A 27,190-nucleotide genomic window follows, 5' to 3' on the forward strand; every position below is an offset into this window, starting at 1 on the left:
ACCAAAATGGTTGAAGTGCAACATTATGACTTTTGGAGGGGAGAAGGGTAAAAGTTAAGATTGATAATTGGATGTCTTTGGGGAAAGATTTTCAGGATGAGAATTGGAACAGTTTAGTTTTCCAGGTGCCTTCTATTCATACCTTAACTCCTCCCAGATCCATTAACGTGGAGTAGACTGAATTGATCAATATCAGAGCATATGATTGTTGGCTCCTAAGGAAAATAACTGAGTCTGATGAGAGTAATGGGAGACAGAAGTATATAACATTTTCATGCATAGTTAATCTGTATACAGAATTTTTTTTTACAATTTCATAATAGTAGAATTTTAGTTTATCCACTGAAATAAAATGCAGGAAGAATTGTGGTCTGATAGTACAAAGTATTTTTTCACACAGCACATAATATTGAGGAATTTGCCATCAGGAGATGTAATAATGGCAGCCAGTCAAGGTACAGTAGCTATCAAAGGGTTCTCAATGTGTCATGGAAGTTTAAACTACCCATGTCAAATAATAGTGATATTTACTATCTCCTGAATCATAGAGGAACAAGCTTTGCTGAGAAGTAACTGGAAAAGGAGTTAATGTGCTTCGTGGCCTTTTCACATATTATAATGGGCTACCGTGTGATACATAATACTAGACAAGAATGTTCTTTGGCATGATTCAGCTGGATTCTTTTTGTATTTCTGTCTTGCAATAGTTTTTTGTGGATCTGAAAGTGAGTAATGCAGTTATTGTCTTTGGAAACTTCTGAGGCTTTTTTTTAGGTATTCTAATTACCTCTTGCGGGATATTGGAAGAAAAGGAAAACCTGTAAAATATTTTTTTCTGACAGAACAGTGGAATCATTTCCCCAGATCATACAGCTTGATTTTAAGATTATTAGGTATTTAGAAAGTTTGACCTCTGATATGTGTCCTGTTCTTTGGAAATAATATTTTCTTTATGGTTTCAAAGTTGAGCATTTAGCTTTGTTTCAGATAAGGTAATTTTATGTGGTAATTTTATCAATTTGATCCTTTTTGTAGTCAACAGAAGGGACTATCAGTGAAGGGTATGAGAACATCCTCCTTAAGTTCATGGAATTTTTGGTAATAAAAATGTTTCCCTTTAAATAAAATAGCCATTAAAAAAAAAAGTGAAATGATAAATCAGTTTTATGCTTTACAATGACTATTCAAGATGTTTTAATCATAATCAGAACCCTGAAATAATCATTAGTGTCTTCTTTTAATTTTGTGCCATCAGGTTCAAATGCTTCTCACTGGTCATCTCTGATATCTGCCAGAAGCTCAATACAAGTTTCTGATTTTAGGACCTGGCATTGATAGTAAAAACACTAGCCCTCATACATAGCTTCATTTAGCTGAATAATCACAAATTGTTTTCAAACAATGAACATGTTTTTACAGAAGTGAAAAGGGCTGACTCAAAAGTGCAAATCTAATATTATAAATTTAGGCCACAATCATGTTGTTAACATGCTTAGAAATAAACCTGATTGAATTTAATATGAGATATTTTATAAGATTCACTTTAAATTTCATTGCTTGGTGAAGTAAAGACAAAACTCACAATACATTTCAGAGTTTTACTGAGTGTTTATAGTCAGCATAGAGTTTACGATAATATATTTCCCCAGATTGTAGTTTAGTGCACCACAACAAAATGCTGTAGCATATTCAGTGATGGTCTATGCCCTTGGTAAAGCAATTAGACATTTGCTTTATATTCACTCCTATTCAGTACTTTTCATTGTAAGAGGACTTTGTTCTTTTACCAGAAATTCAGTATCATTTAGTTATTTGCTTTTATACCTCAAAGGGAATCTATGTGACATTGTTCTAAAAGTGTTTAATCCATTTATTTAATACAATCTGTAACACTGTATACCCTGTTTTCATTATGATTGTAGGATAACCTTCAAAAACACATTCTGGCACTGACTTTTCACGCTCTAATTATGAGTTTACCCAAATTCCAATCAGACCTGGTATTTCTCATAGTTACTTTGAGTACCCCTCTATGGAGGAAGAATAATTCTCATCAGCCAGCCATCACTAACCTGGAATTTCCATACTTAGGTTGTTGGCTTTTTTAGCATTCCATTGTTTTCACTCCATCTGCATCAACTGCCTCATATCACCCTATTGTAAGTGTGGTTTATTCTACATAAAGTTTTGTCAGTTAAAATATTAAATTTGCAATCACACTTTTCTTTTAAGCATTCTGTGCTGTATTCTGTTCAGTGTGGTGTCTTTAGTTCTGATTTTTCAATTTTGTCCCTCTCCTTTTCCTTGACGTTAGTCTGATCCAACCTCTTCTACCTCATCTGATGATTATCAATATGTTATGGAAGCTAAACTACAAGAAATGATCTCCATACGTAGGAAGGTAGTCCTACAGGACTTTACTTTCTATTGCTAAATAGAATCCATCTGATTTTGTTTTTATATTTTTAAGAACTCTTTTAATTTCTGTATTTATTTTATTGATAATCAACCATTGTGCAGTTCAATGCTTAAAGAGCTTACAATTTTATGATGGCAGGTTTGTGTTCAAACCATGCACAGTATGCATGTTACATTTGGCTGATTTCATTGCTCATGAATAACTCCAATGTTTTGCTGGATGCTTGGATGTAACAGGCCTTTGTAGCTGACACATTTCAAGCGATGCTGTTCAGCTGCCTGTTTGAATAAAATTAAGTTTTGCAGTTAGTAGTAGCTTGCTTTATATTTCCTTTTTTGAAAATGATCACTTTGATTTAAAAAGCTTAATGTTTCACACCGAATTATATTATTTTTATAGGCAGAAGAAAGACATGGCAATATTGAAGAACGCATGCGGCACCTAGAGGGTCAGTTGGAAGAGAAGAATCAAGAACTTCAAAGGGTATATACATGCTTACATTATAGTTTGAGTTCAACTCTTTATTCCATGTCACATAAGCCTGTAAAATGATAATAGCATTTCTTTGAAAACATTTAGCTTGTCTTCTGAGAAACTTCTTTGGTTCAAGTGAAACATATGACTATTTCTGGCACTTCTAAATATTTGATTTAAAATTTTAGTGACCTTTTGAATATGACTAACAAATGAAGACCACATATCTCTATTAGAAGAAAAAAATCAGAATGATTACTCCTTACATCTATATTTGAATCTATGACTAAATGTTTCAACTAATAAATTTATTTGTTTCTCTGTACAACTATTCAATTTTATTCTCTCTTAGAAATAAATTTGTTTTTCTACATGCCATTTGATCATGGTATTAATATTATGATTTCAGATCAAACAAACCAGTGTGAATCTTTCACCAGTATTTTGAATTTAATTAATGTTGAATCTGCTTGCTTTATTTCCTTTGAACTTTATTGAAAGGCAAGACAAAGAGAAAAAATGAATGAAGAGCACAACAAAAGATTGTCTGATACTGTGGACAGACTTTTGACAGAATCTAATGAACGTTTGCAACTACATTTGAAAGAGAGAATGGCAGCATTGGAAGAGAAGGTAAACAAGCAAATGTGCACACTTTGCTTCATTTTGCTTCTTCGCTTGATCCTATGGAATGAAGGGATTAAAAAATCTGAGGCACAATCCATGGCATCAATAAGAAATTCTTTTTGTTGTTTTTCTGCAGTTCCTATTGACTTTCTTCCTCTTTCCACTTCTCATAATGGCACATGGGATCACCATCATAATTTTAAAAGTTTACAGCATGGTGCTAGTGGGTCCTTGCCCATTTCTACTGTCTCTTGTTATCACTATTTTCACTACCATAAACCTTTGGGTAGAGTTCAAGCCTTATAGTACAGTCATAGCAGTTTGCCATCACTACAAACACTTGGTACTTATCTGAGATATTAGAATGTGAAACTGATTTCTGCTTTCTATTCAGTATTCTCACCCTTTTGCAAGTCCCCTCATAGGAGCTCTGATTGCATGTTACCAGCAATGTCTGCAGCTGACAAATGAAAAAACAGTGTCTTAATTTTACATTATTAATCATATGATGATGTCAATTTTATAGTTGTATTAGTGGTAATATCTTTTAACATATTCAGTCTTGGATTGAATTAATGAAAGATTTTTAACAATATACCTATATGTTAAAGAGAAAAAATTAAATATTGTTGATATGTGTTTGATTTATTTGGTAACCTTGATTGGGTAATCATTATTTCACTAGACTTTATTTTAGCTTTTATTTCTATCTCTTAGAATGTTTTAATACAAGAATCAGAGAACTTCAGGAAGAATTTGGAGGAATCTTTACATGATAAGGTACCCTAGATTAATTACAGCCTTTATTAATAATGTTTTTTAAATACAGTCATAAGAATTAATTCAAGATTGCAATTATATGCATATATTTGAGAGCAAGACAATTGTCTTTATACAAATATTCTACACTGATAGATTGATTCAACATCTGTCCAGATAAAATGAATAACATTATAATGTTATTAGTTAATGTGGTCATCCAATGTGCAGTTCTAGCATAACATGTTGACCACTGCTGTATCAATTCTTTTTGTTTACAATGCATTTTGAAAGTAACACAGGTGGAAAATAAACCAGTTAAATCTGTAGGAATGTTTTATCAGATGGTTTTTATGGTTCTTGCACACATATACTTTACTAACAAATATCTAGCTATAAAAATTTAATCTAATTCACCCTTCTGATCTCTGCCTCACATAATTCCAAAGGCAGTATGCTAGATAGTGATTATGGGAGTTAATCTGCAAGGTATTACAATAGGAAACTAGTTTAATCATTGCCACCTTCTAGGATGTTTACAGCTTCTCATGAAGATTAGTGTGCTGCTGTGAGATTCCCTATGGTCTTCCATCCCAATACTAACAAGACTTGAGTATGCTTACCTTCCAAGCCCAGGAAAGATCATCCAACTGTCATACTGGAGGAAAGCTAGAGAACTGATGTAGAGTTTTCTAGCATATGGTTCAACTATTCAGAGAGATGATATTATATGACAATAAAATTTGATGAATAATTTTGAACTAGCATGTATCTATGTTAATCGATTATTATTATTTGTTTCAATTTTCAGGAAAGATTAGCAGAAGAGATAGACAAACTGAGAGTTGAACTTGACCAGTTGAAAATACGAGCAGGTTCTTTAATTGAGCCCACATTGTCAAGGTAGTACAAGAAAACAATGACATTTTCTTTAATAATATTATTTTGAAGTTTCAGTCATCACATATTTAAAACACTCTTCATATATATATATATATATATGTGTGTGTGTGTGTGTGTGTGTTGTATTTGTGCTGATAAATAAATAAAGGGAGACTAGTATAGATCTATTTCAAGCTATTTAGCTCTCATCAGCTATATATATATATGGCTGTGTATGTGCATGTGTTCCAGCATAACTCTGGAACACCTGGAGCAATTTCAACCAAACTTGATACACAGATGACTTACCCTCTGGAAATACTGTGGGGGTAAGACACTCCTAACACCCCTCAAGGTGTGTGTTGTGTTAAGATACAGCCTGTTGTGCCTTAAAATTGCTTCTACCATACTGCCATAAAATAGCTTCTACTATACAGCTTAGTGGAGTTGCCATGTTAATGGCTTCACAGTACTACACAAGGGGGCTCCCTCTGGTAAGGGAGAAAATCCAACATTAGAAATTATGTTTGGTCCAGGCATTTTCCTCCTATAAATAAATATCCAGGCAATGCACTGGGTTATCAGCACTAGTCATCCCTAATAGTGATTGCTGTTTACGGGATTGTGAATGTAGAAATTTTCTGCCACCAGACTTAATAAAAACACTAATTTAAATGACATTAAAAGAAAAATTACATCTCTGTAGATAAGGACAAGAAATATCACGACTATTTTTTAGTTAGTCATTATATCCAAACTTGGAAGTATATGTCTTAAATATCAGCAGGTTGGAAGCCACAGAACAGAACTGTGGCTGTTTATATGCTTATGACACAAAAGTATTCATTCAATCAATCAAATTTATGTGTCTGCCTCTATCACCATATAGTTTAATAGCTGTGGAAATAAAGAACAATCAACTAAATAAATAATAAAAATGAATCATGAGATTATAGAATTATAGGTTGGAAGCAGGGCAGGTTCTGCTTGCTGCTACTGCTGGTTTGCTCAAGGATGCATTGCGCGCGTCCACTGTGCGCACATGCAAGCTTGATGCATGCTAAGCGCACATGCAAAGTACTTCAGAAATGTGTCTGCAAATGTGCAGAAGCAAAAAACTAGATGGCGCCTACCAGTTCAGGGCGTGGCAGACCAAGTTATTACCTATTCGGCCAAGCCAGTCCAAACCGATAGGAACCCACCTCTGGTTGGAAGAAAGCTAAGATTATTATTTACCTTATTGTTCCTGGATTTATTTGGGGTGATTTGATTTTATTTTTCAGTTCTTGGAACATTTTAATAGGAAATGAATTAGATAATAAATGAATTTCACTTATTAATTGCATGTGTATTCCTATTTTTTTATGGAATTCAAATACAAATGTCATAGATCAGTAAAATCATTTCTGGTCTATTCATTTTCAGGTGGGTTGTTTCATAAATTATTACATTTTATAATAATTTTTCACTTAACAACTTTATTAAGTACATTTTTGATGATATTTTACCATTAAATATACTTTTGTAAAATTGATTTCTGAACATATATTGTTCTAGAATAATTTTTTAATTGAGAGGTACTGTGCAAAATTCATTGGTTTTGGGTTGCTTTCGGTCTTGTTGATTAAACTGTATCATCTATTGGAGCTAAGTAAATGTGCATTCTCTGTCACTGCATCCATTATTTGAAATCTGTATGGCTGCCTTCTTGTTAGCATTGGGCCGCCTAGATATTTGACAAAAAAACAAATGTTAATCTTGGAAGTAAGAAAGGAACACTTTTAGTTTATGTTGGTATGACCTAAGTGTAATCCTCATGGCTTCTCTTTTAAGTCCCTCCCTCTCTCTCCCTCCCTCTCTCTCCCACCCCCCTCTCTCTCCTCAACTTGCTGGTGAATTGAAGTTTGAGCTTTTATCCTTTGACTCTATAATTCCAGTCTCATTTTTCTGATAATAAAAAAACACTCCTACATAAAAATATATTGATTGATCAAAGATATATATTATCTTTTCCTTTTTCATTAAAATGCAAGCCTTATAAATTCAGTGTGCAAGAAACCATACTCTATTTTTATTGCTCTGTTGGTAGCAAAATGTAGGATGATATCCTCTGCATATGGTAAAAATAAATATATTCTAAGTGAAATTTGAGGGTTTTTCTTAAATCTAAATCCTGTGCCACAATTGTTTTTCAGGACACATCTTGATTCATCAGCAGAATTGAGGTACTCTGTGGGCTCACTTGTTGATAGTCAACCAGATTATAGGTCTACTAAAGTGATAAGAAGACCTAGAAGAGGTCGTATGGGAATCCGAAGAGATGAACCAAAGGTTTATATTTTAATCATTTTTTCTTTAATAAAATTGCAATCATAAGCACAGCTGACTTAAGGCCAGGACTGGAATTAAGTTTCCATAGTCCTTGCATATGTGCATAGATAATAGCTTTAATTATAGACATGTGGATTCTACAATTGGATCATAGATTTGTTTATTCATTCAGTTGGTAAGGCCACATTTCTTAGACATTGGCTCTATTTTTGCCATTCATATATTTAAAATGTAGAAAAAACATGTTTCTGCATGTGCATGTACCCACACACACTTCTAATTGTTTAGTCATCTTTGGGCCTAAACCTTTTGAAAATCCCCAAAGCTTCATATACTTAGGCACTGTATTGTTGTGCTCAGTGGATAATCTGGCCCTGTCTGAAATTATCTCTCTGATAATTCTCACTGGGTAAAGTACATATTTTCATTTATTTCATTTCATTTATTAAATGAAATAACTCTCACTGGGTAAAGTACATATTATCTAAAGGCTATAAAACAATTTTGATATTTGAGGGAGAAGTAGGATTACATACTTTGGGCCTTAAAATTACACTGATAATGCAATTCTAATATGGTATTAAACATAAAACGCAATTACAAATCAGAGTATAAGAAGAAGAAATGAGATAGAGCTATTTGCTATTTATTACACCCAAATCATATTGCTCTATACAATTTTTTCAGGCTAATTCTTGAAATATTAGCTTCTATTATTCTACTTAGTTTACTGGATTGGAATCCATAGACAGGGCTTAATGGAGGTTCAGTTTTCCAGTATAGTTTCATTTCAGCCTTTTTTTAAAAAAATAGCAATAGTAATAGCACTTAGAGTTATGTACTACTTCACAGTGCTTTACAGCCCTCTCTAAGCGGTTTACAGAGTCAACATATTGCTGTCGTCAATCTGGGTCCTCATTTTATTGACCTCAGAATGATGGAAGGCTGAGTCAACCTTGAGCCGGTGAGAATCAAACTGCCAAACTCCTGGCAGCCAGCAGTCAGCAGAATTAGCCTGCAATACTGTGTTCTAATCATCTGTGCCACGTGGCTTATGAAAGTGTAGTGTCCATAAATATTGCCTTTAATATTAAATCATCCTGGGATATCTATAATATTGTGTTATGACTTTAAATTGACTTATAGTGATAGTGGTCACGAATACAGAAAACAAAACATTCCTTAAACTATTTCGGGCCTCTTGTAAGATAAATCTTGTTATTTTTATAACAGACTGAAATTAAGATCAGTGTGATATCACAATGCAGCTGTTAGAAATTAATAAGAATGGTTTAAGTGCACAAATGGCTGAGAAAATTGAAAAGTGTTAATAATTGCAATGGTGTTTTAAAATATAAGCTCTACTGTGAAAATTAACATTTAGAATCAGCCTGATCTATATGCATTTCTACAATTCGTAATTAGGTAAAATCCCTTGGAGATCATGAGTGGAATAGAAGTCAGCCAGTTGGAGTTCTAAGCAGCCATCATTTTGAGAGTGACACTGAAATGTCTGATATAGATGATGATGATAGAGATACACTTTTTAGTTCAATGGATCTTTTGTCACCAAGTGGACATTCAGATGCTCAGACCCTTGCTATGATGCTTCAGGAACAACTAGATGCAATCAATAAAGAAATCAGGTATGCGTACTTCACACACACAAACACATACACACAAATAAAATCTTAGAACAATCCAATATTTTATCCCTAATAGTATAAAAACTAAGTCGATGTGATTTCTGGTTTCTTTATGGACATCTGATTTTCTTTGAAACATATATAAAAGTGGCTTGCCATTTGCCTTCTTCAGGATTTTTAAAAATTATTAATATAGGTTACATTTTTGCAAACTCCCCAAATTAAAAGATACTATGGTAGTTTTATGTACACCAGATTATAGTCAGTGTTTCTCAAAGCTAAAATATCTGGGAGATGTTGACATTAAAATTAAGAGGAATCCTAATGATTGAAAGTACATATAATATGACCCTAGAAACCCTGCTGAATTCTTTGTTCATTTTAAAGCCTTTCTTGGTCTCTGAATGTTCTTAGAAAATTCTAGGCAAGCAGAAATCAGAGGTGAAAGTTAGATCAGTATTAATATTTTGTTTACACTGGATGAACAATATATTTAATACATTGAAAAAGAGATCCACATTGATAAAAGACGAATATGCCAAATTATTATTTGCTATGTTGTTACAAAACCCTAATAACTATATAGTTGCAACATGGCAATAGAGAGGGGGAAATGGTATCCTTTTTCTCATGCTACTTTCTTGAGCTAAACTTCTTGCTTTGAAAGCCTGTTCCCTCATAGTAAAAGCATATGAGCACAGCACATTTTCTGAAAGGGGCAAATAATAATTGACAGTTGTAACTGGAAATGATATGAAATTTAAAACGTAAACTATCATTCCAGCAGTTCAATGAACTCCCGATGCAAATTGTACTCATCATGGCTACTTTTAAAAAGAATTCTTAAAAGCTAAAAAAATTAAACATGAATATTTCTTGATGAACACCACTTAACCTATTAAACAATTTTATTTTTTAAAATGGCAATTAAATTTTTTGCATTGACATTTAATCTCCATCTCCACTGTTTTTGATGACAGCATATTAGTTCAGAGGACAAAGGGTGGGAGAGGCAATATGCAGCTCTCTGCTTCAACATCTTGCAATCATTTTCTGATATCTGCCACTTATGGTAATTACTCCAATTTACTTTGAAAGTATGCCATTCCTGTAAAGCATTCTGAGTAGTGGCCAGGAGAACATTCCCAACTTCCATTAACACTCATATTAAAACAATATTCTCACAAAAATGACTTTGTGATGTTCACTATTACAGGTTAATCCAGGAAGAAAAAGAATCTACAGAACTTCGTGCTGAAGAAATAGAAAACAGAGTTGGTAGTGTGAGTCTAGAAGGCTTAAATCTGGCCAGGGTTCATCCTGGAACATCAATTACTGGCTCAATAACTGCATCTTCATTAGCAAGCTCCTCTCCTCCCAGTGGCCACTCAACTCCTAAACTCACTCCACGCAGCCCAGCTAGAGAGATGGATCGGATGGGTATCATGACACTGGTAAGAAGTATCGCTTTTTCTTGATCACTACATTTATTTAATATTTAAGGAATCCTCTAAATAGGGTTATTTTTTAATTTCTTGTTTATTTCCTCTTTTTATTATTTATTTTTGGTTTCTGTGTGTGCATGTGCATGCACTTGCGATAATTTCTTATTAACTGTTAATAAGAATTTATTTTTTATAAATTTTTGATTTGGACCAATTTCTAGTGTTAATACAAGAAAAAGTAAAAGTAAAATTCTAAAAACAGAATGTGTTAATAAACTGTTGACATAGATACTTGCTATCATTTGTGCATTTGTAAGACAATATTTTTAAAATATTAATGATATTTCTTAAAACTGTAATGTAAGTCAGGGTTGGCAAACTCCCAGCCTGCAGGCTGGATGCATCATGTGCTGGCCATGCCTATGCTCAGTTTAGCGAAGGGGGGAAAGGCCCGATATGTCATGTGATGCCACCGTGACATGAGTTTGATACCCCTGATGTAAGTGAAAACTTAGTCTGGTCTCCTTGAGTTCCAGCCAAATTTTGTTTTGGATTCAGTGGCAGTTGGGCTGGTGCAATGGAAAGAAATTTCATCCTAAGAGCTAATGGTTTTTATGGCTTAGAGAATCTCAGAATGTATCTTAATAAAAAGGAACACAACATTTATAAAAATCTATAATATTTCTGAAAATACTCTGTTTTTCTTTTCTTCATTATCAACTCTAGCCAAGTGATCTCAGGAAACATCGAAGAAAGGTACTTTTTTTTTTAAAAAAAAATTGTTTTTTCTCTGACAAGTGTTAATTATTTCTAGCACTTTCAAATTTAGACCTTTACGAACATTTTCCCCAAGATACAGTTTTCTGAGGATGTTGAAATCCTTCAAGTCTTAACCCTCTTGCTTCATTGTAGTTGAAGCAGCTAATTTGGATGATCCAAGAAGAGATCATTGCATTCCTGTGAGGCAGACAGCGCCTTCTCAGGAAACCCACATTGGACAAAATGGAGCCCTATCTAAATGTTTAAGAAGGGACCCTATGTCACCTCTATTAGGAATTAATTATGTGACAGAACAAATAGAGCATACTTTTGATATTGTTTATACTGTATGTATTAAACATATCTCACCTTTTTCCTGGAAATCTCTTTTTCCTATTTATACTTTGTGAGGTACTGTATATTGCTCTGAGAAATAGTGATCAGATCATGTCACTTTGTGGGCTTCCTCAGCCTCTTTATGTTTATGGACTTTTGTACATACTAATTAATGATTGATAGTTTCCTTACTGTGAGGGGCCAATTTTATCTACCAACTTGTCCATTTTACTTCAAATGTTATTTATCTGACTGGCAAAGGGCAATGAAAATACTTCAATAACTCCTTTGAATCTTGTTCTGCAGTCCTTTATTAGGATTTAAAAATGGGAAAAAGTTAAATAAACTTTATTTCCGCTTATATCCTACTTTGCATATCCTCTCTAGCTCAGGAAACTTATCTATAATTTTCTGAATTAAAAAACAATATGTAATATAGCAACTACAGCAAAAGTTAAATGTGTGTCTGATTCATATTCAGTCCTGGAAATTGGGACTATATTGCGATCATTGCATAACTTGTACTTAATACTTTTATTCTATATCTTGTTCTAGGAATGGGATGCTATTTGTGTGTTTGGTTGATTGGTTTCCTTACTTGGAAAGGAGTTGGTTTCCAATAGGCTTTTCCCCCCTCCCAATCCATTAAAAGGGTTTTCACCTGCATTTTATAAAACTGTTTACTTGTAGATTGCAGTTGAAGAAGATGGACATGAAGACAAGGCCACAATAAAATGTGAAACATCTCCTCCACCTACACCTAGGGCCATAAGAATGACTCACACTCTACCTTCTTCATACCACAATGATGCCAGAAGGTAGGAATTGATTTGTGTAGCATAGCCATGTGTCGTGTTAAGTGGATTCATCTATTTAAGTTGAGTTTCACTTGACTTTTGCTATGTGCTAGTTAAATTCAGTTGTCCTGAAATTTATTTAGATCAGTTTTTCAGATTTGCTTTCCATTTTCCATTTCCATTCGAATAACTGGCCTTTAATTTCATGCTCTTTTTGGTTAATCAGGTGCAGCATGATCATTTTCTGATATTTTCTTGTCATGGATTATAAATGAACAAATCAGAGTGTAATTAAATTTCATTGTGCTAACTACTTGTGTTATAAAGATAGTTAAATGATAGGGTTTTAGTATTTGGATACTGTATTGTAGCCCTTGCAGTCAGTATTTTTGATGGTGAGGAATTACCAGTGGTAATTTCTGAAGTAGTCAGAGAAAGAAGTTTCTTGCCCCAAGGGAAACAGTAATTCAACCTGGGGGGGGGGGGGAGGCCTGGAAGAAGTGGAGAGATGTCTAATGAATTCAGAAAGTAGAAAGAATAATTTTTAATAATTATAAAAAATAATAACAATAACATTGATTTAAACTTTTTATTCTTTTATAATATAACAAAAATCCATAGTAGGAGGATTTTTGTATAAGAACTTACATTTGACTGTAAAAAAAATACTATAATTATTTTCACTTTCACCCTAATTGAATCAGTAAATATTGCATGTTAGCAATGCTAAGTTTGGAGATTTTGCTGCCTAGTGCTCATGTATCTGTATATCCTTGCCACTAAGAAAGATAAATTAAAGAAGAAGGTTTTATAAGCAGTAAAAGGAAAAAAGGGAAGTTGAGCACCTGAGAATTGACAGCTGTAAGGATGTTTTACAAGCAGTTACAAACAGTTACACTTCAATCAATAAACAATAAAACAAAAAACAAAAATTTTAATTGATCTTAGAAGATAGCAATATTATACTCCATAGTGCTTTACAGCATTCTCTGAGCAGTTTACAAATGTCAACATATTGTCCCCAACAATCTAGGTCCTCTTTTTACTGACCTTGGAAGGATGGAAGGCTTAGTCAATCTGGGTTGGGATCAAACTCCTGGTAGTGGGCAAAGTAAGCCTGCAATACTACATTCTAACCACTGCACCACCAAAGCTCATAGGGTTCTCCTAGAACTGCTTCTCCTTCTTTAAGTAGGTCTATTTCCATTCTAACCAGTGGAATCAAGAAATGGAAGTCCCAATATATATGGATGACAACTGGAAAGGAAAACTTATCCCAATATATATTTATTAGAGTTTCATAATTACTCATATTCACTAATATTAATTTGTAAATCAGTCATGTGAATTATAATTGTCATATCTCTGAGCTTGTCATAAGTGAGAAATTGTGTACATATTATTTGTGTTTTGAATTAAGAATGTGATCTCATGCCTATACATAAAAATACCTTCTATGTAGATGGTTGATAGACAGGCAGGCAGACAGACAGACAGACAGACAGACAGACAGACAGACAGATTCATTTCCATATTTTATTGAAAGAAGAAATGTTCTAGTAAGAATCATACTATTCCTCTCAAGTAAAAATGGATTGACTACGATAACCAGGATGAGTAAATAAACAAAGCAATACTGTTAAATGTTCTTCTGACACTTCTGTCTAATTAATAAAGGAATAAATCAGAAGTCAAGCTTTGGCTTACAATACAAAATATCTATCGACCATGGTATCCTTCTGCGACGACTGCGAGAGGTGGGGGTGGGAGGCACTGTTTTGCAGTGGTTCTCCTCTTACCTCTCGGACAGGTTGCAGTCGGTGTTAGTTGGGGGGCAGAGATCGAACCCTAGGCCCCTAACATATGGGGTGCCGCAGGGTTCGGTCCTGTCTCCCCTACTTTTCAACATCTACATGAAACCGCTGGGCGAGATCATTCGGCGGCACGGGATAAAATACCACCAGTATGCGGACGATACCCAGCTGTATCTGTCCGCCCCGTGCCAACTCAATGAAGCGGTGGACGTGATGAACCAGGGACTTGAAGCTGTTAGGGACTGGATGAGGGCTAACAAACTCGTGCTCAACCCGGATAAGACCGAGTGGCTGTTGTGTTTCCCTCCCGCCAATTTGGCAAATATTCCATCTCTCAGGCTGGGGGGGGTCAAACATTATACCCCTCAGACAGGGTCCGCAACTTGGGAGTCCTCCTGGATCCACAGCTGACTTTCGAACACCATTTGTCAGCTGTGACTAGGGGGGCATTTGCCCAGGTTCGCCTGGTGCACCAGTTGCGCCCCTACCTGAACCGGGAGGCTCTCACAACAGTCACTCGTGCCCTTGTGACCTCTAGGCTGGAGTACTGCAATGTGCTCTACATGGGGCTGCCCTTGAGGAGTATTCGGCGACTTCAGCTAGTCCAGAATGCAGCCGCGCGAGCGATTGTGGGTGCACCTCGCTTCACCCACGTAACACCTATCCTCCGCGAGCTGCTCTGGCTACCTGTCGATCTCCGGATACGCTTCAAGGTGCTACTTGCCACCTATAAAGCCCTTCATGGTAGTGGATCTGGGTACTTGAGAGACCGCCTACTGCCGATCACCTCCACACGACCCATTAGATCTCATCGTTTAGGCCAATGCCAACTGGCCACCACACGGAGGAGAGCCTTCTCGGTGGTAGCCCCGACCCAAAGGAACAATCTCCCCGTGGAGCTTCGTACCCTCACCACCCTCCAGACCTTCCGCACAGCCCTTAGAATCTGGCTATCCCGTCAGGCCTGGGGCTAAAGATTGTAACCCGCGTGAATGGTATGAATGTTGCGTTTTAATCATGTACTGTCTTATGTGTAAAAGTCTGTTTTCCCCCCTTCCTTTGGATTGTGAGCCGCCCTGAGTCCCCCCAGGGAAAAGGGCGGCATACAAATAAACAATCTAATCTAATCTAATCTAATCTAATCTATAATGTTAAAATAAATACAGTCCTTAAATAGGACTCACTGAAAAAGTGACATTGCTACCAGTGGTGAAATTCGATTTTTTTTACTACCACTTCTGTGGCCGTGGCTTGGTGGGCGTGGTGTGGCTTGGTGGGTGTGACTTGGTGGGCGTGGCAGGGAAAGGATACTGCAAAATCTCTATTCCCACCCTCCTCTGGGACCAGCCAGATATGGCATTTGCTGGTTCTCCGAACTACTCAAAATTTACACTGGCGGTTCTCCAGAACCTGTCAGAACCTGCTGGATTTCACCCCTGATTGCTACTCTTAGGAAGCATCATGGTCATTGAAGAACATCAACTTATTTTTGGAGGGTAGTATAATTACATCATAAACTTATTTTACATCAAAACTACTGGAGAAAATATGTTAGAGTTACTTCACCTATTTAGGATAGATAAAATCAAAACAGTAGTAATAGTAGTAGCCATAGCTTAGACATCATTTAATTCAACATTTGGTTCTGATAAAAGCATTCTAAATTTTTTCCATCCATACTTATATTAACAGAGTTTTGATGAATTATATCTGTCTTTTCATTCAATTATTTCAATCAAGATTAAAACATGAAAAATGTGAAGTTCTAAATATTGCAAAAAAGATTCTGGTATTATCACACTATATATCAGAAATTATTTTGATTATTGTTTCAAATTACTAAGATACTCTCATTAGATTTCATAAAACTTGTTTCCACAGCAGACAAGTTGTGGACTTCATGATGGAAATTCGTCAGGACAATAATAGTTTCTCTATATTTGTGTATCTTTTTTAGTAGTTTGATTGCATCCTTGGAACCAGAAAGTATTGGTTTTGGCAGTGTCAATAGCAGCCAGGATTCCTTGCACAAAGCTCCCAAGAAGAAAGGAATAAAGTCTTCAATTGGACGCTTGTTTGGTAAAAAAGAGAAGGCACGACTTGGACAGCTAAGTAAGACATACTTCTCCAGTTTCAGATTATAGCTTTCCTGTCATTTTTAAAAGTATTATTTTTTACTCTTTCATAGATGCTTTAGCTTCTCTTTCAGTTTCATTTTGCTTTCCTGTCTTTTAAAATGATTATATTTATCCATGTCATTCCGCTATCATCAATCATGTTTACTGTCACAGAATTATATTTTCTTAAGTGATTGAAGGACATAGATTAAACTTCCAATAGAAGAGAATATATGTAACTCAGGGTTGAGCTGAGTCCTTGGGGCTCTCTGGACTTGATTGTTACCCAAATAAGCAATTTACAGACAGATGTCAACTTATGACCACAATTGAAGCAAAAATTTATGTTGCTAAGTGAGACATTCGTTAAGTGAATTTTGCCACATTTTACAACCTTTCTTGCTACGGTTGTTAAGTGAATCACTGCAGTTGTTAAGTTAGTGACACAGTTGTTAAGTAAATCTGAATTCCCCATTGATTTTGCTTGCAATAGGTGATCACATGATCCCGGGACACTGCAACCCTCATAAATATGAGACAATTGCCAAGAGTCTAAATTTTAATCATGTGACCATAGGGATGCTGCAATGGTCATGTGTGAAAAATGGTCATGAGTCACTTTTTGCAGTGCCATTGTAATTTGAACCATCACTAAATGAACTGTTGTAAGTCAAGACTACTTGTAATCAATACTAACATGATGCTAGCACTGAAGATGTTACCTAGTCAGGTAATGCAATGGCTACAAGCAAATAACCAAGCTCAGAGAGCATCAAGAATTTTAAAAATTAAGCTTTCTTTGCTAGTGTTTGTCACATTTCGTGAAAAGATTCCATTCAGAGGTAAATCTGCTGAGTTTTAAAAATCACACACAGTAAAATATGTGGCAACTGTGACATAAGACAGGACTACCAACTGCACATAATCATAGCTATCCTTCTATGACTCTAGAATTCTGATAGAAAATAGATTTCACCCATCACTTATTTGGCAAGATTTTTCCTTTGTCAAATTTTTCATCCTTCTTAAATTAAAAACAACTTGGGAAAAAATTTGCTACTTTATATCTTTCTTGAAAAAATTCTTTATGCTAGGCTTATGCAAATTCTTGAAGAATTTGCATAAGCCTAGCATAAAGCTTTTAGGGATGCAGTGGCTTAGTGGCTAAAATGCTGAGCTTGTCGGTCAGAAAGGTCAATAGTTTGGCGGTTCGAATCCCTAGTGCCACGTAACGGAGTGAGATCTCATTACTTGTCCCAGCTTCTGCTAACCTAGCAGTTCGAAAGCATGTAAAAATGCAACTAGAAAAACTAGGAACCACCTATGGTGGGAAGGTAACAGCATTCCATGCATCTTTGCCATTTAGTCATGCCAGCCACAAGACGACAGAGACGTCTTGGGCTCTTCAGCTTTAAAACTGTTATGAGCACTGCCCCCTAGAGTCAGGAACGACTAGCACATATGTGCGAGGGGAGCCTTTACCTTTAACTTAGTATAAAGCTTTATTTATCATATTTGTAAAGCTTTCCATGTCACATGAATATATAGTTTATTAATTATAGCAGTGGTCCCCAACCCCCGGTCCGCGGACCGGTGCCGGGCCATGGAGTATCTGGCACCGGGCCGTGCAGCGGCCGGGGGCCATGATCGCTGCAGCGGCCGGGGGCCTAAGGGAAAGTCGCTAGGCCTACGGGACAACGTCGTCCAATCAGTAAGTAAAGTGGGATGAAGGAGGGGTGTCGGTTCAGTTCCTTTCCAGTTGCGCGAGGAAGCTTCGGTAGGCGGGCGGATGGGATGGATAAGCCAACCGAAGAAGGACAAGGGCAGGGGTAGCCAATGGACGTTAGCTTTTGGGGCGGGAGCTGTATTCTGGCTGGTCGGCGAGGGAGGGGAGGTAAGCTAAAGGGGCGTGAATTAAGGCCGGGCGTTCGGTTGCTGAGCAGCGCACGCAAATTGGTGGCTGGGGTGGCCGGGCGCGTGCCTGGGACGGTGTGCGGAGCAGGGCCACCGGACTGAGCCTCTCTCAGAGGCGGTTGGTGGGCGTGTGCCGTCGCGAGGTTTCGCCGCGAGGAATGTGAGAAGCCCAGGTGGTTGTTTTCTCCCCCCCTCTTCCCCGCGAGCTCTCGCCGGCGCCGGGCTTTCCCCTCGCTCGTCTGCGGCCGCCGTTTTTGTCTCCCGCCGTGGGAAAGGAGCGCTGCCTAAGGGGGCCGTGTGGACGTGTGAAACATTTGAAATGCCCTTTTCTGTTTAGATTTCAAACTTTGAAATAGAGAAGTGTGCATGAAGGAAGAGAGACAGACAAGCACTCTTAATGCATATTGTATATTCTCTCTCTGCGTGTGTATTATATACTCTTAATATGCACTCTTAGTGTATATTGATTATGAAATATTTGCTGCTGCATGTGGTGAATGCATTTCATAACTGTTGCCATTTGGTTATTGTGTAAATTATTAGGGAGACCACTAGCTCAGAGACTTAAACTTCAATTTGTACAATTGTATTCTTTAAAAGTTTAGCTACACTTTGTTGGCATACTTTGTTGTATTCTTCACTATGTACGGTAGTAAGTGATTATAAGCTTTAGCAGTCTGTAATCTATTCTGTATATAAGATGCTATACAATGATGAAGGATTTCAGGATCTTTTTATGTTAAACATTACTTTTTAAAATGTGGGCTAAAAAAGCCATGATTGATTGTCACACAGTAAATTACAGCCAATTAGGATGTGTGCTTGATAAACACATAATGAACATTATGGTTTCTACCCTGGCTCCAGGGAAGAGACGCCTCCCCACCCCTGCGCGCGCTCAGCGGGCCACGGTAAAATTATCAAAGGCTGACTGGTCCGCGGCGATAAAAAGGTTGGGGACCACTGAATTATAGTACACTGTAGTACAGTACAGAACAATTTAATGGCTATCGATTATTTACTCAGAGCCTAAAAACAGTTGCAGAAGAAAATAAAAGAATAAATTTGTTAGAATGCATTCTCATTTGTAAAATAATAAAATAGAATGTTCTACAGTGCCATTAAATAAACACTGGGAGCAGAGATGAATGTACTTATCACTGTTCATATAACATTTTATATTCTTGTCTATTTATATGATCCATCTACCTGGGCAGCTTCTATGGAAAGCATATGGGTATATTTAATTCATAACAGCCATCAGACTTTAGGAGGACAGATTCTCATGATCAATCAGACAGAGCCCAGTGCACAAAACTTTCTTCTGATTTTTTTAATTGCTTTATTCATAACACAAATAAAAAACATTGTTGTTTTTTCTTTCAGCCATCTCAGATAATCCTGAAAACAGCATTTTAATTTAAGCAAACATACAAAAGAGATCTCTTTCTCTCAGTTCCTTCTTCTAGGTTTAGCTATAAAAAATTATGGTAGGAAGTAAAGTCAACAGAAAAAGATCTGCTGCTTGCGCTAACATTAGGAGGTTGAAGACTCCCACATCTAATGAGGCAATTAAGCATATGGCTCTCTGTACAGCTACTCTTAATCTCTACCATCAAGAACCTTTAGAGGAGGGGTGTCAAACTTGATTTCATTGAGGGCCGCATCAGGGTTGAGTTTGACTTCGGGCAGGCAGGGGGGCGTGGCTGGGCTAGGCATGGCCAGGGTGGGTGTGGCCAGGGTGAGTATGGCCAGCTCGACATCACTCATTTTGGGGGCACCTGTGGTGGCCAAGTGCTAAGGCAGGACTTCCCTCAGACCCTCCCTTACTCTCATTATAATACCTTTCCTTCATTCTTGTCTCCAGGGTGGCCATACAGGCCAGATCTATGCACCCCACAGGCCAAATCTGGTCCACAGGCCTTGAGTTTGACACCCTTGCTTTAGAGGCATTTTGAGCTTCTTTCTTCCTTTGGTCTTCTTTCTGTAATGTAGTAGTAATAATCTCTCAAAGTCTGCTCCTCACCCATTTGTCTCCATCCTGGAACACTTCAATGACCATGATCACTGTCAAACCACTAAATCTTCAACAACTAAGGTAAAATTATATCAAAATCTTTACTGGTTCTTTATTCATCTTCTTTTTCTCCAAAATTCTAGCTTTCTTCCTGCCAGCTTGTTCTTTGCTTCCTTTTTGTCCACCACCCCTTATGAAAAACTCCTTTTTCCAGAAATTCCTTATCTTTCTCACTCTCCATATTTTTTCCAAAACTGACTATCATCTCCAAGTACAGCTTGTCTGTCTAGTTCACATGACAGGATGGCAGGTCATGCTTAACTAAACCATCTGATTGTACTGGTTTGCTCTCCAGCTCTATCCCTTCATTATAGCTGCCTGGCCACTTTATGTTCCGGCAAATTAGTAGTAGCAGGATAAAAGCCATGGTGGCACAGTGGTTAGAATGCAGTACTGCAGGCTACTTCTGCTGACAGTCGGCTGCCTGCAATCGAATCTCACCAGGCTCAAGGTTGACTCAGCCTTCATCCTTCCGAGATTAGTAAAATGAGGACCCAGATTGCTGGGGACAATAGACTGACTCTGTAAAGTGTAAACCACTTAGAGAGGGCTGTAAAGCACTGTGAAGTGATATATAAGTCTAAGTGCTTTTGCTATTGCTATCAATACCCCCCAACGTTTTTCCTCAGTGAGTAGCAAGACAATCAAAAAAAATTGGGGGGGGGGGAAATATTTTGCCTAAGCAATTTCATGAACCTAGAGTTTTTCACAAGGGGTGGGGAGAAGAAAGGAAACAAGAACAGGCTGACTAGCTGACAGGAAGAAACAACTGGAATTTTGGAGAAAAAGGAAATGGATAAAGAACCAAATAATTGACAAAAGGATCTTTGCTTTAAGTGCCTTTAACATTGTACATATACGCATAGCCATCATGTTCCCCTTTGGAGTACACAACATTATATAGTGCATACAAAAAGATTTAAGGAGAAGAAGGAAAAAATAGATCTCCCCACCAAAAGAAAAATGATAAAAAAGGAAGCCTAATTAAATCTGGTTCTCTTCACTATTCTCCTCCATACTTCTCTATATTTCTCCTACATTTGAACCTTTGATCTTTTCATTCATTATTTTTCTCTTTTTTGCAGTATCTCAGCCTGTTTTTGAGAAGAGTTTTACCATCTTATCTTGGATTGTTTCATTTTTAATACACCTGGATCTTCTATAATATATTTCCTGCATTTCAAATAATGTATTAAACTGTTCAAAATACATATGAACAGAATCATGTTTTCCAGTTGGAAACTAACAATACCAAAGTCTGTAAATGCTAGATTGGAGTATTGCCTTAAATTTAAAATAATACACTCATAAAATATAACACAACAAATAGAAATCTTAAATGTATATGCCTAACGGTTGATGCAGCCAAATATAATGATAATGCCATCTTTAACCTAAAGTTTGATCTGTACTAAAGACAATCTACAAAAAAATGAACTAGCATGTACTTGTGCCAACAGTTTCTATTGTTTGAGAAAGTAATTCAGAAACTAGATAATAATTGATAGAAAATTACTATTTACAACATGAGTCACCTTTGCATTCCTGCTTCTTAAAAGCTGGTTTTGTATGGTTTATTTGCCAAATCTGAATGAGCAAATATAAAAGATACAACCAAGTTTTCCTCTCTCCTATCTGGTGCAGTCATTAGTGCCTTATTCTAAAATGAACCAGAACAAAATCTCAACAAAGTTACAGCTCTAGAGGGATCCCTTAAAAAGAAGCTAATTGAGGTGAAATTGAGCACAAACAATGCCATTTTAATATTCCTTCTGCCAAGAACAACCATTTTGGCTTGAAAGGGCTTCTTGTCTTTTTAGAAAGTCAAATTAGGAGAAGAGAAAATATTTGAGCCTTGCTCCTTACAGGAAAACAAGGAGGGGGAAACTCACTTTTAGTTGGGCACTTTAAAAAGTTATTACTGGAATCTCCATTTTTAAGTTTTATCTGTCATAGATTTTGGATTACTACACCATTTTTATCTGTATATGTGTGTCTCAGAAAACAAATCAAAAGCACTGCTGGTAAGCTAATAGAACATTATTAAAAAAATTAAAAGAGAAAATCTCTTTACTCTTTTAAATGCAGGAGGCTATATGGAAACTGAAGCTGCAGCACAAGAATCTCTGGGCTTAAGCAAACTTGGAACCCAGGCAGAAAAAGACAGAAGATTAAAGAAAAAGTAGGTTGGCATGAACTTTGAATAAAACACCAAGTACAATTGCTTGTTGAAGAAAAATCAATGTATTAGTACTTATTCTAATTGCATTTTTAAAAGCCAAACACAATGAAAAGTAATTTCTACTTTTCTATATGGATTCCATTAAAGAAACATAGCAGGAGGATTCTTTGGATTTGTCTATTGGTAGCCCATTTTAAAATGCAGATATACTGAGAGTAGTAATTATGTTCAATTCACTCTGCCACTCTTACATGGCAACTTGATCAGTGAGTTACTGAACAATGATATGCTGCTTCCCATTGCATTTCCTTGAAACCCTAATTCATTCATTGTGTACAAAGGTTATGATAAAGTGCTATTATTTTTGATACCTGTCATGTTCCCTAAAAAAAAAATGTTTTATAAAATCATAAAGAATACCTTTGAAGAAAAACTGAAAATACTCTGCTGATCTTTTTGAATTTTTGATGCTTGCTCTACCAGAAATCTTTCCAAGCACTTGGCAATGTTTATTTGTATCTTATGTGGGAAAACATATTTTGGTAAAATACTATTCATTGCTTAGCCTGAGTATTCTACATTATGATGCAGCATTCTCAGATAAAATATTACTTTGATTATCAGAATGCATTATTGATTTGTGACTATATAGAAAACATTGGTAATATCAAACAAGATTATTTCTTGCTGTCAGAAAATTAGCACTTAAATTAGCACTCCAAAAAGAGAAGAGATGCATTTTTCTTAGTTATAGTTATTTATTAACAGTAAAATAAATAAATATATTCCAATCAGAAACATTTTCTTCTAAAAATAATATAGAAGTATTAGATAAATAATGTATTACATTTAGTAATGTAAGTTCCCTCTTATGGATCATAAATGAAACTTCTAAATTTTCTTTTATTTTCTTTTTTCTTTTTTGCTACTATTGTTTCTTTATAAGGTTAGAAGGTATAAATCTTGTAAGATATTTTTTGTTTCTACTGGCACTCTATGCAAAAAGAATAGCATCACTAAATATTTTTATACAACCTATGTACTAAAGTTAGATGCATTCTGATATTTGTTAATAATAATGTGATAATTTAAATAATATTTTTGAAAGACTTTGGTCTTGCTTTTTATACTTCACTTTATCTCTCTCTATGCCTGATAGTTTTCATTTATTTTCTGCTGGCAAAAACATATTTTAGGTACAAAAATGAGCATTTAATTTTCCCTCAAAATATGATAGCAGTTGTTGACATATTTATCTTCATAGTCTAGTAGAAATTGTATTTCATTATCCACTTTCTAATTACTTTTTCTGTTATCAGTTTTCAACAGACAATTCTATGGGGAAAAGGTGTGTAAATGAGATTATGATCAGTTATATCATAGCTCTGACAAGAAATCTTTGTGAAAAAGATGCTTGAAATCTCAAATATCGGTGACACCCTTCAAGCATATAATGACTTCAACCTATTTGGAGCTTTCTTTATGTAAATTACTCTGAGCTAAATCTGGGTTATAAATGAACAGGTTATGATGGGGTGGTGGTTTCTAAAACAATTTACCACTATATTGGCTCTGGCATCAAAGTTTAGTCAAAGTGATTTACTGTATTTTTTCATTAAATAAGCCCAACGGTTGGTACTAACAGCACAAATTACAGAACAGTTTTCATAAACATGTTTACATTCAAAATATGTGTATTAGGGAAATCCCATCTTCAGTTGCTTAAAATTATAATATTGTATATCACTATGTAAGTTGATTCCTTCTAATTATCTACCTAAATTAAAAATGTCCAAGTTAACAGATTTGTGGAGGCAAAAAGAATGAAAGTTTCATGTTTATTAACAAAGCAAATCCAAAGGCATCCTTATTATCGTCTCAGATGTAATTGTGAAGACAGTTGACTTCCCAGTAGGGAAAAATGTATTTATCATAATAAATTATTAGAAAATATTTCTGTGTTGTTTACTGCTAATTGCATTGATTCATTAGTTCTGAAAGAAAAAAAACTTGTGCAGTGTAAAACTTGTAATTACCATATGAATACTAGAAGGCTCCAAGAAAGTTCTGCATATTGCTCATTGCTAGGCAGAATAATCATGACTAAATGAAAGGAACAAGGGAAGACTGGTCAGGTTAAATAAAAATCTGAAAGGCAGGAAGTGTCTTTTTTCTAAAAATCTTGTTTAGGGATTTTTTAAATTGAATTTTCACCTTCCTATGTTCCTAAATTATTGTTATTATGGTTTGTCACATAGTCAACCAGATGTTGATTTTGGATATGGCACTTTGATCCATCTATCCCTCCCAAGAAAAATATTGTTGCTCGATGTTAAAAATGTTGTCGTAGCGTGTTTCAGGAAAGGTGCATTTGCAATTGACTGATGGTTGTTTTTTCAATGCCGATGGTGTTCCAGTGATGCTCCAAATGTTTTGGAGTTGCACCCAAGGCTCTTATTACTGTTGGTATCTGCTTTCTTTTGCCACAGTCATTCTACTTCTATTTTCAGGTCTTTACATTTTGGGAGTCCCCCTCCCCAATTGTTTCTCTTCTGTTCTGCTGTCTCACAGTATTGCAATGTCCACTATTCAATTTTTTTGTCTTATCAATAGTTGCTAAGTTTGGGGTGTTGTATGACAAATGCTTTTTATTGTTGTTATGTTTCATTGTAGAAACAGCCAGATGTTTAGACTATATTTGGCATTTTTATTATTGCTTAAAATGTTAGTTTTATAATCTGAGGCTATATTTGCATATATATACAAATGCTGATGCAACTGCTCCATTGTCCCTGTGCTCTTATGTCCATTGACAATTTATATTAGGTGCATTTATTTGTTTGTTTGGGTATATCTCACCTTTATTATTTTTACAAATAATTCAAGGTGGCAAATATATCCAAATGCTTTATCCATCCTTTATCTTCATAGATACATGAACACGAACACAGCAGCTTCACACTATTTGCTTATTTGGAAACATTGAAAATATTTTTCTACTTTATAAAATCAACACCCCATAATTTGTTTCTCTTAATTTTTGCTCCTAAATATATTCTGCTGCCAAAAAAACCCAGATCTGACACACAAGACGTTTTGAGTCTCTGGATACTATGGATTTTGCATTTAAAACCTATTCCAGGAATAATTTGCTGCTAGTTAATTGTCTCTTACTCATATTAAAATTCAATTCAAATTATTCTAATATTTCAACCAGATTAAATACATATGGATTGAGTTATGACCACAATCCCATATATTCTTGCTGACTACTGGGGCTGATTAAATTTGAAGTATCATTATCCTTAGCCATGCCATCACATACCACTCAACTGTACTCTTTTGAATAAAAGTGCAGAAGTATAAAACATTATTATCACCTAATATGAAAAATGCATTCTTATGTTTCTGCTAATTATCCATTTGATCTGGATGATTATGCTCTCTGAATGAATACTGATTCAGAAATACAATAGGTATATATCAAATAGAAATATTAACTTGAATCATTTAATCTCCTATTGGATTTACTATTGTTGATGTATCCATAACTGTAAATGTTGCTTTGGTTTTTTTAATGACGACTGTACATATGTTTTATGTTCATGCCAAATGAACTGCTGTCCTTATAATATTCATATTTTGGTAATTTCCTGGATTTTAGGATATAGGAAATCTTAAATGAAAATAAACCTCAATTTTCACATATTTCATCCAACCTCTTTTACGATAAGTGTGCAGTAGGTGAAGAGAAATAAGGATTGCCTGAATAGTGTGCTGCTCTAAAACACTGCAACAACCATAACTTTGAGGATTGGCCATAAGCTGCCTTTTTTAGAACCATTGTAGCTTTGACCAATCACTGAACTGAACAAATGGTCATTAATTGAGAACCACCTGTACAACAAATACTGTGGAGACAATTTTCTAGTGCAACAAAAACTATAACTCCTGTTTTCTTTATCATTAATGTAAACAATCTCTGTTCATAACAGCTATCTTCTGATATGTCAAAAGAAAATTACTAATTTACTTGTACATTTTATCCAAATGTGGCACACCATGACATCACATGAATTTGGTTGAAATGAAACAAAATAGGGCATAGTTTATACAATTGCTCTTTCTTGTGCCCATCATTTCATTGATTCCAAATCTCTGCCTCATTAAGCTTAGTATGGAATACTGACTGGGAAAAAAAATGCATCAGGGGCCATGATAACAGTAGTTGATATTGTGCCTAGGTTAATAACAGACACAAAATCCAGAAGCCCATATTGTGTGCAGATTCTCCATGGCCTTTCCAATAGCTGTTTCTGTGCATTGCTGTTCACAAGGTCAAAACTGGATTTGTTGAGCACTAGACTCCTTGAATATCTTTTGAAAATGGAGCTTACTTGCTGGATTGCTCTTTCCAGCTAATCCTGTCAGGCTTTTTTTCTTTTTTTTTTGTAACATCATTTTAGCACTTTTTAAAAAGTGCTATATCTGTTTCCAGAAACAGCTCAACTGACTTAAAATAGGCATGGGAGAGGACATGGAAAAGCTCCCTTTCAGAAATGTGAATCTTTTCCCCCCTCCTATTTTCTTCCTTAAAACTTCAAGAATAGC

General features: G+C 35.6%; 1 protein-coding gene across 3 annotated transcripts in view; it reads left to right on the forward strand.

Annotated features, from left to right (window-relative positions):
* Positions 1–27,190, forward strand: part of PPFIA2 (PTPRF interacting protein alpha 2) — a 219,358-nt gene that overhangs the window by 167,581 nt on the left and 24,587 nt on the right. For all 3 annotated transcript variants that reach the window (XM_032221044.1, XM_032221045.1, XM_032221046.1), the window contains 11 exons: positions 2,819–2,902; positions 3,395–3,526; positions 4,238–4,300; positions 5,091–5,182; positions 7,357–7,492; positions 8,918–9,138; positions 10,355–10,592; positions 11,310–11,339; positions 12,369–12,496; positions 16,247–16,401; positions 22,486–22,579. In XM_032221044.1, the coding sequence (XP_032076935.1) occupies positions 2,819–2,902; positions 3,395–3,526; positions 4,238–4,300; positions 5,091–5,182; positions 7,357–7,492; positions 8,918–9,138; positions 10,355–10,592; positions 11,310–11,339; positions 12,369–12,496; positions 16,247–16,401; positions 22,486–22,579 (1,373 nt within the window). The remainder of the gene's footprint in view (positions 1–2,818; positions 2,903–3,394; positions 3,527–4,237; positions 4,301–5,090; positions 5,183–7,356; positions 7,493–8,917; positions 9,139–10,354; positions 10,593–11,309; positions 11,340–12,368; positions 12,497–16,246; positions 16,402–22,485; positions 22,580–27,190) is intronic.

Source organism: Thamnophis elegans, chromosome 7 (genome assembly GCF_009769535.1).
Source record: "Thamnophis elegans isolate rThaEle1 chromosome 7, rThaEle1.pri, whole genome shotgun sequence".
NCBI classification, from domain to species: domain Eukaryota; kingdom Metazoa; phylum Chordata; class Lepidosauria; order Squamata; family Colubridae; genus Thamnophis; species Thamnophis elegans.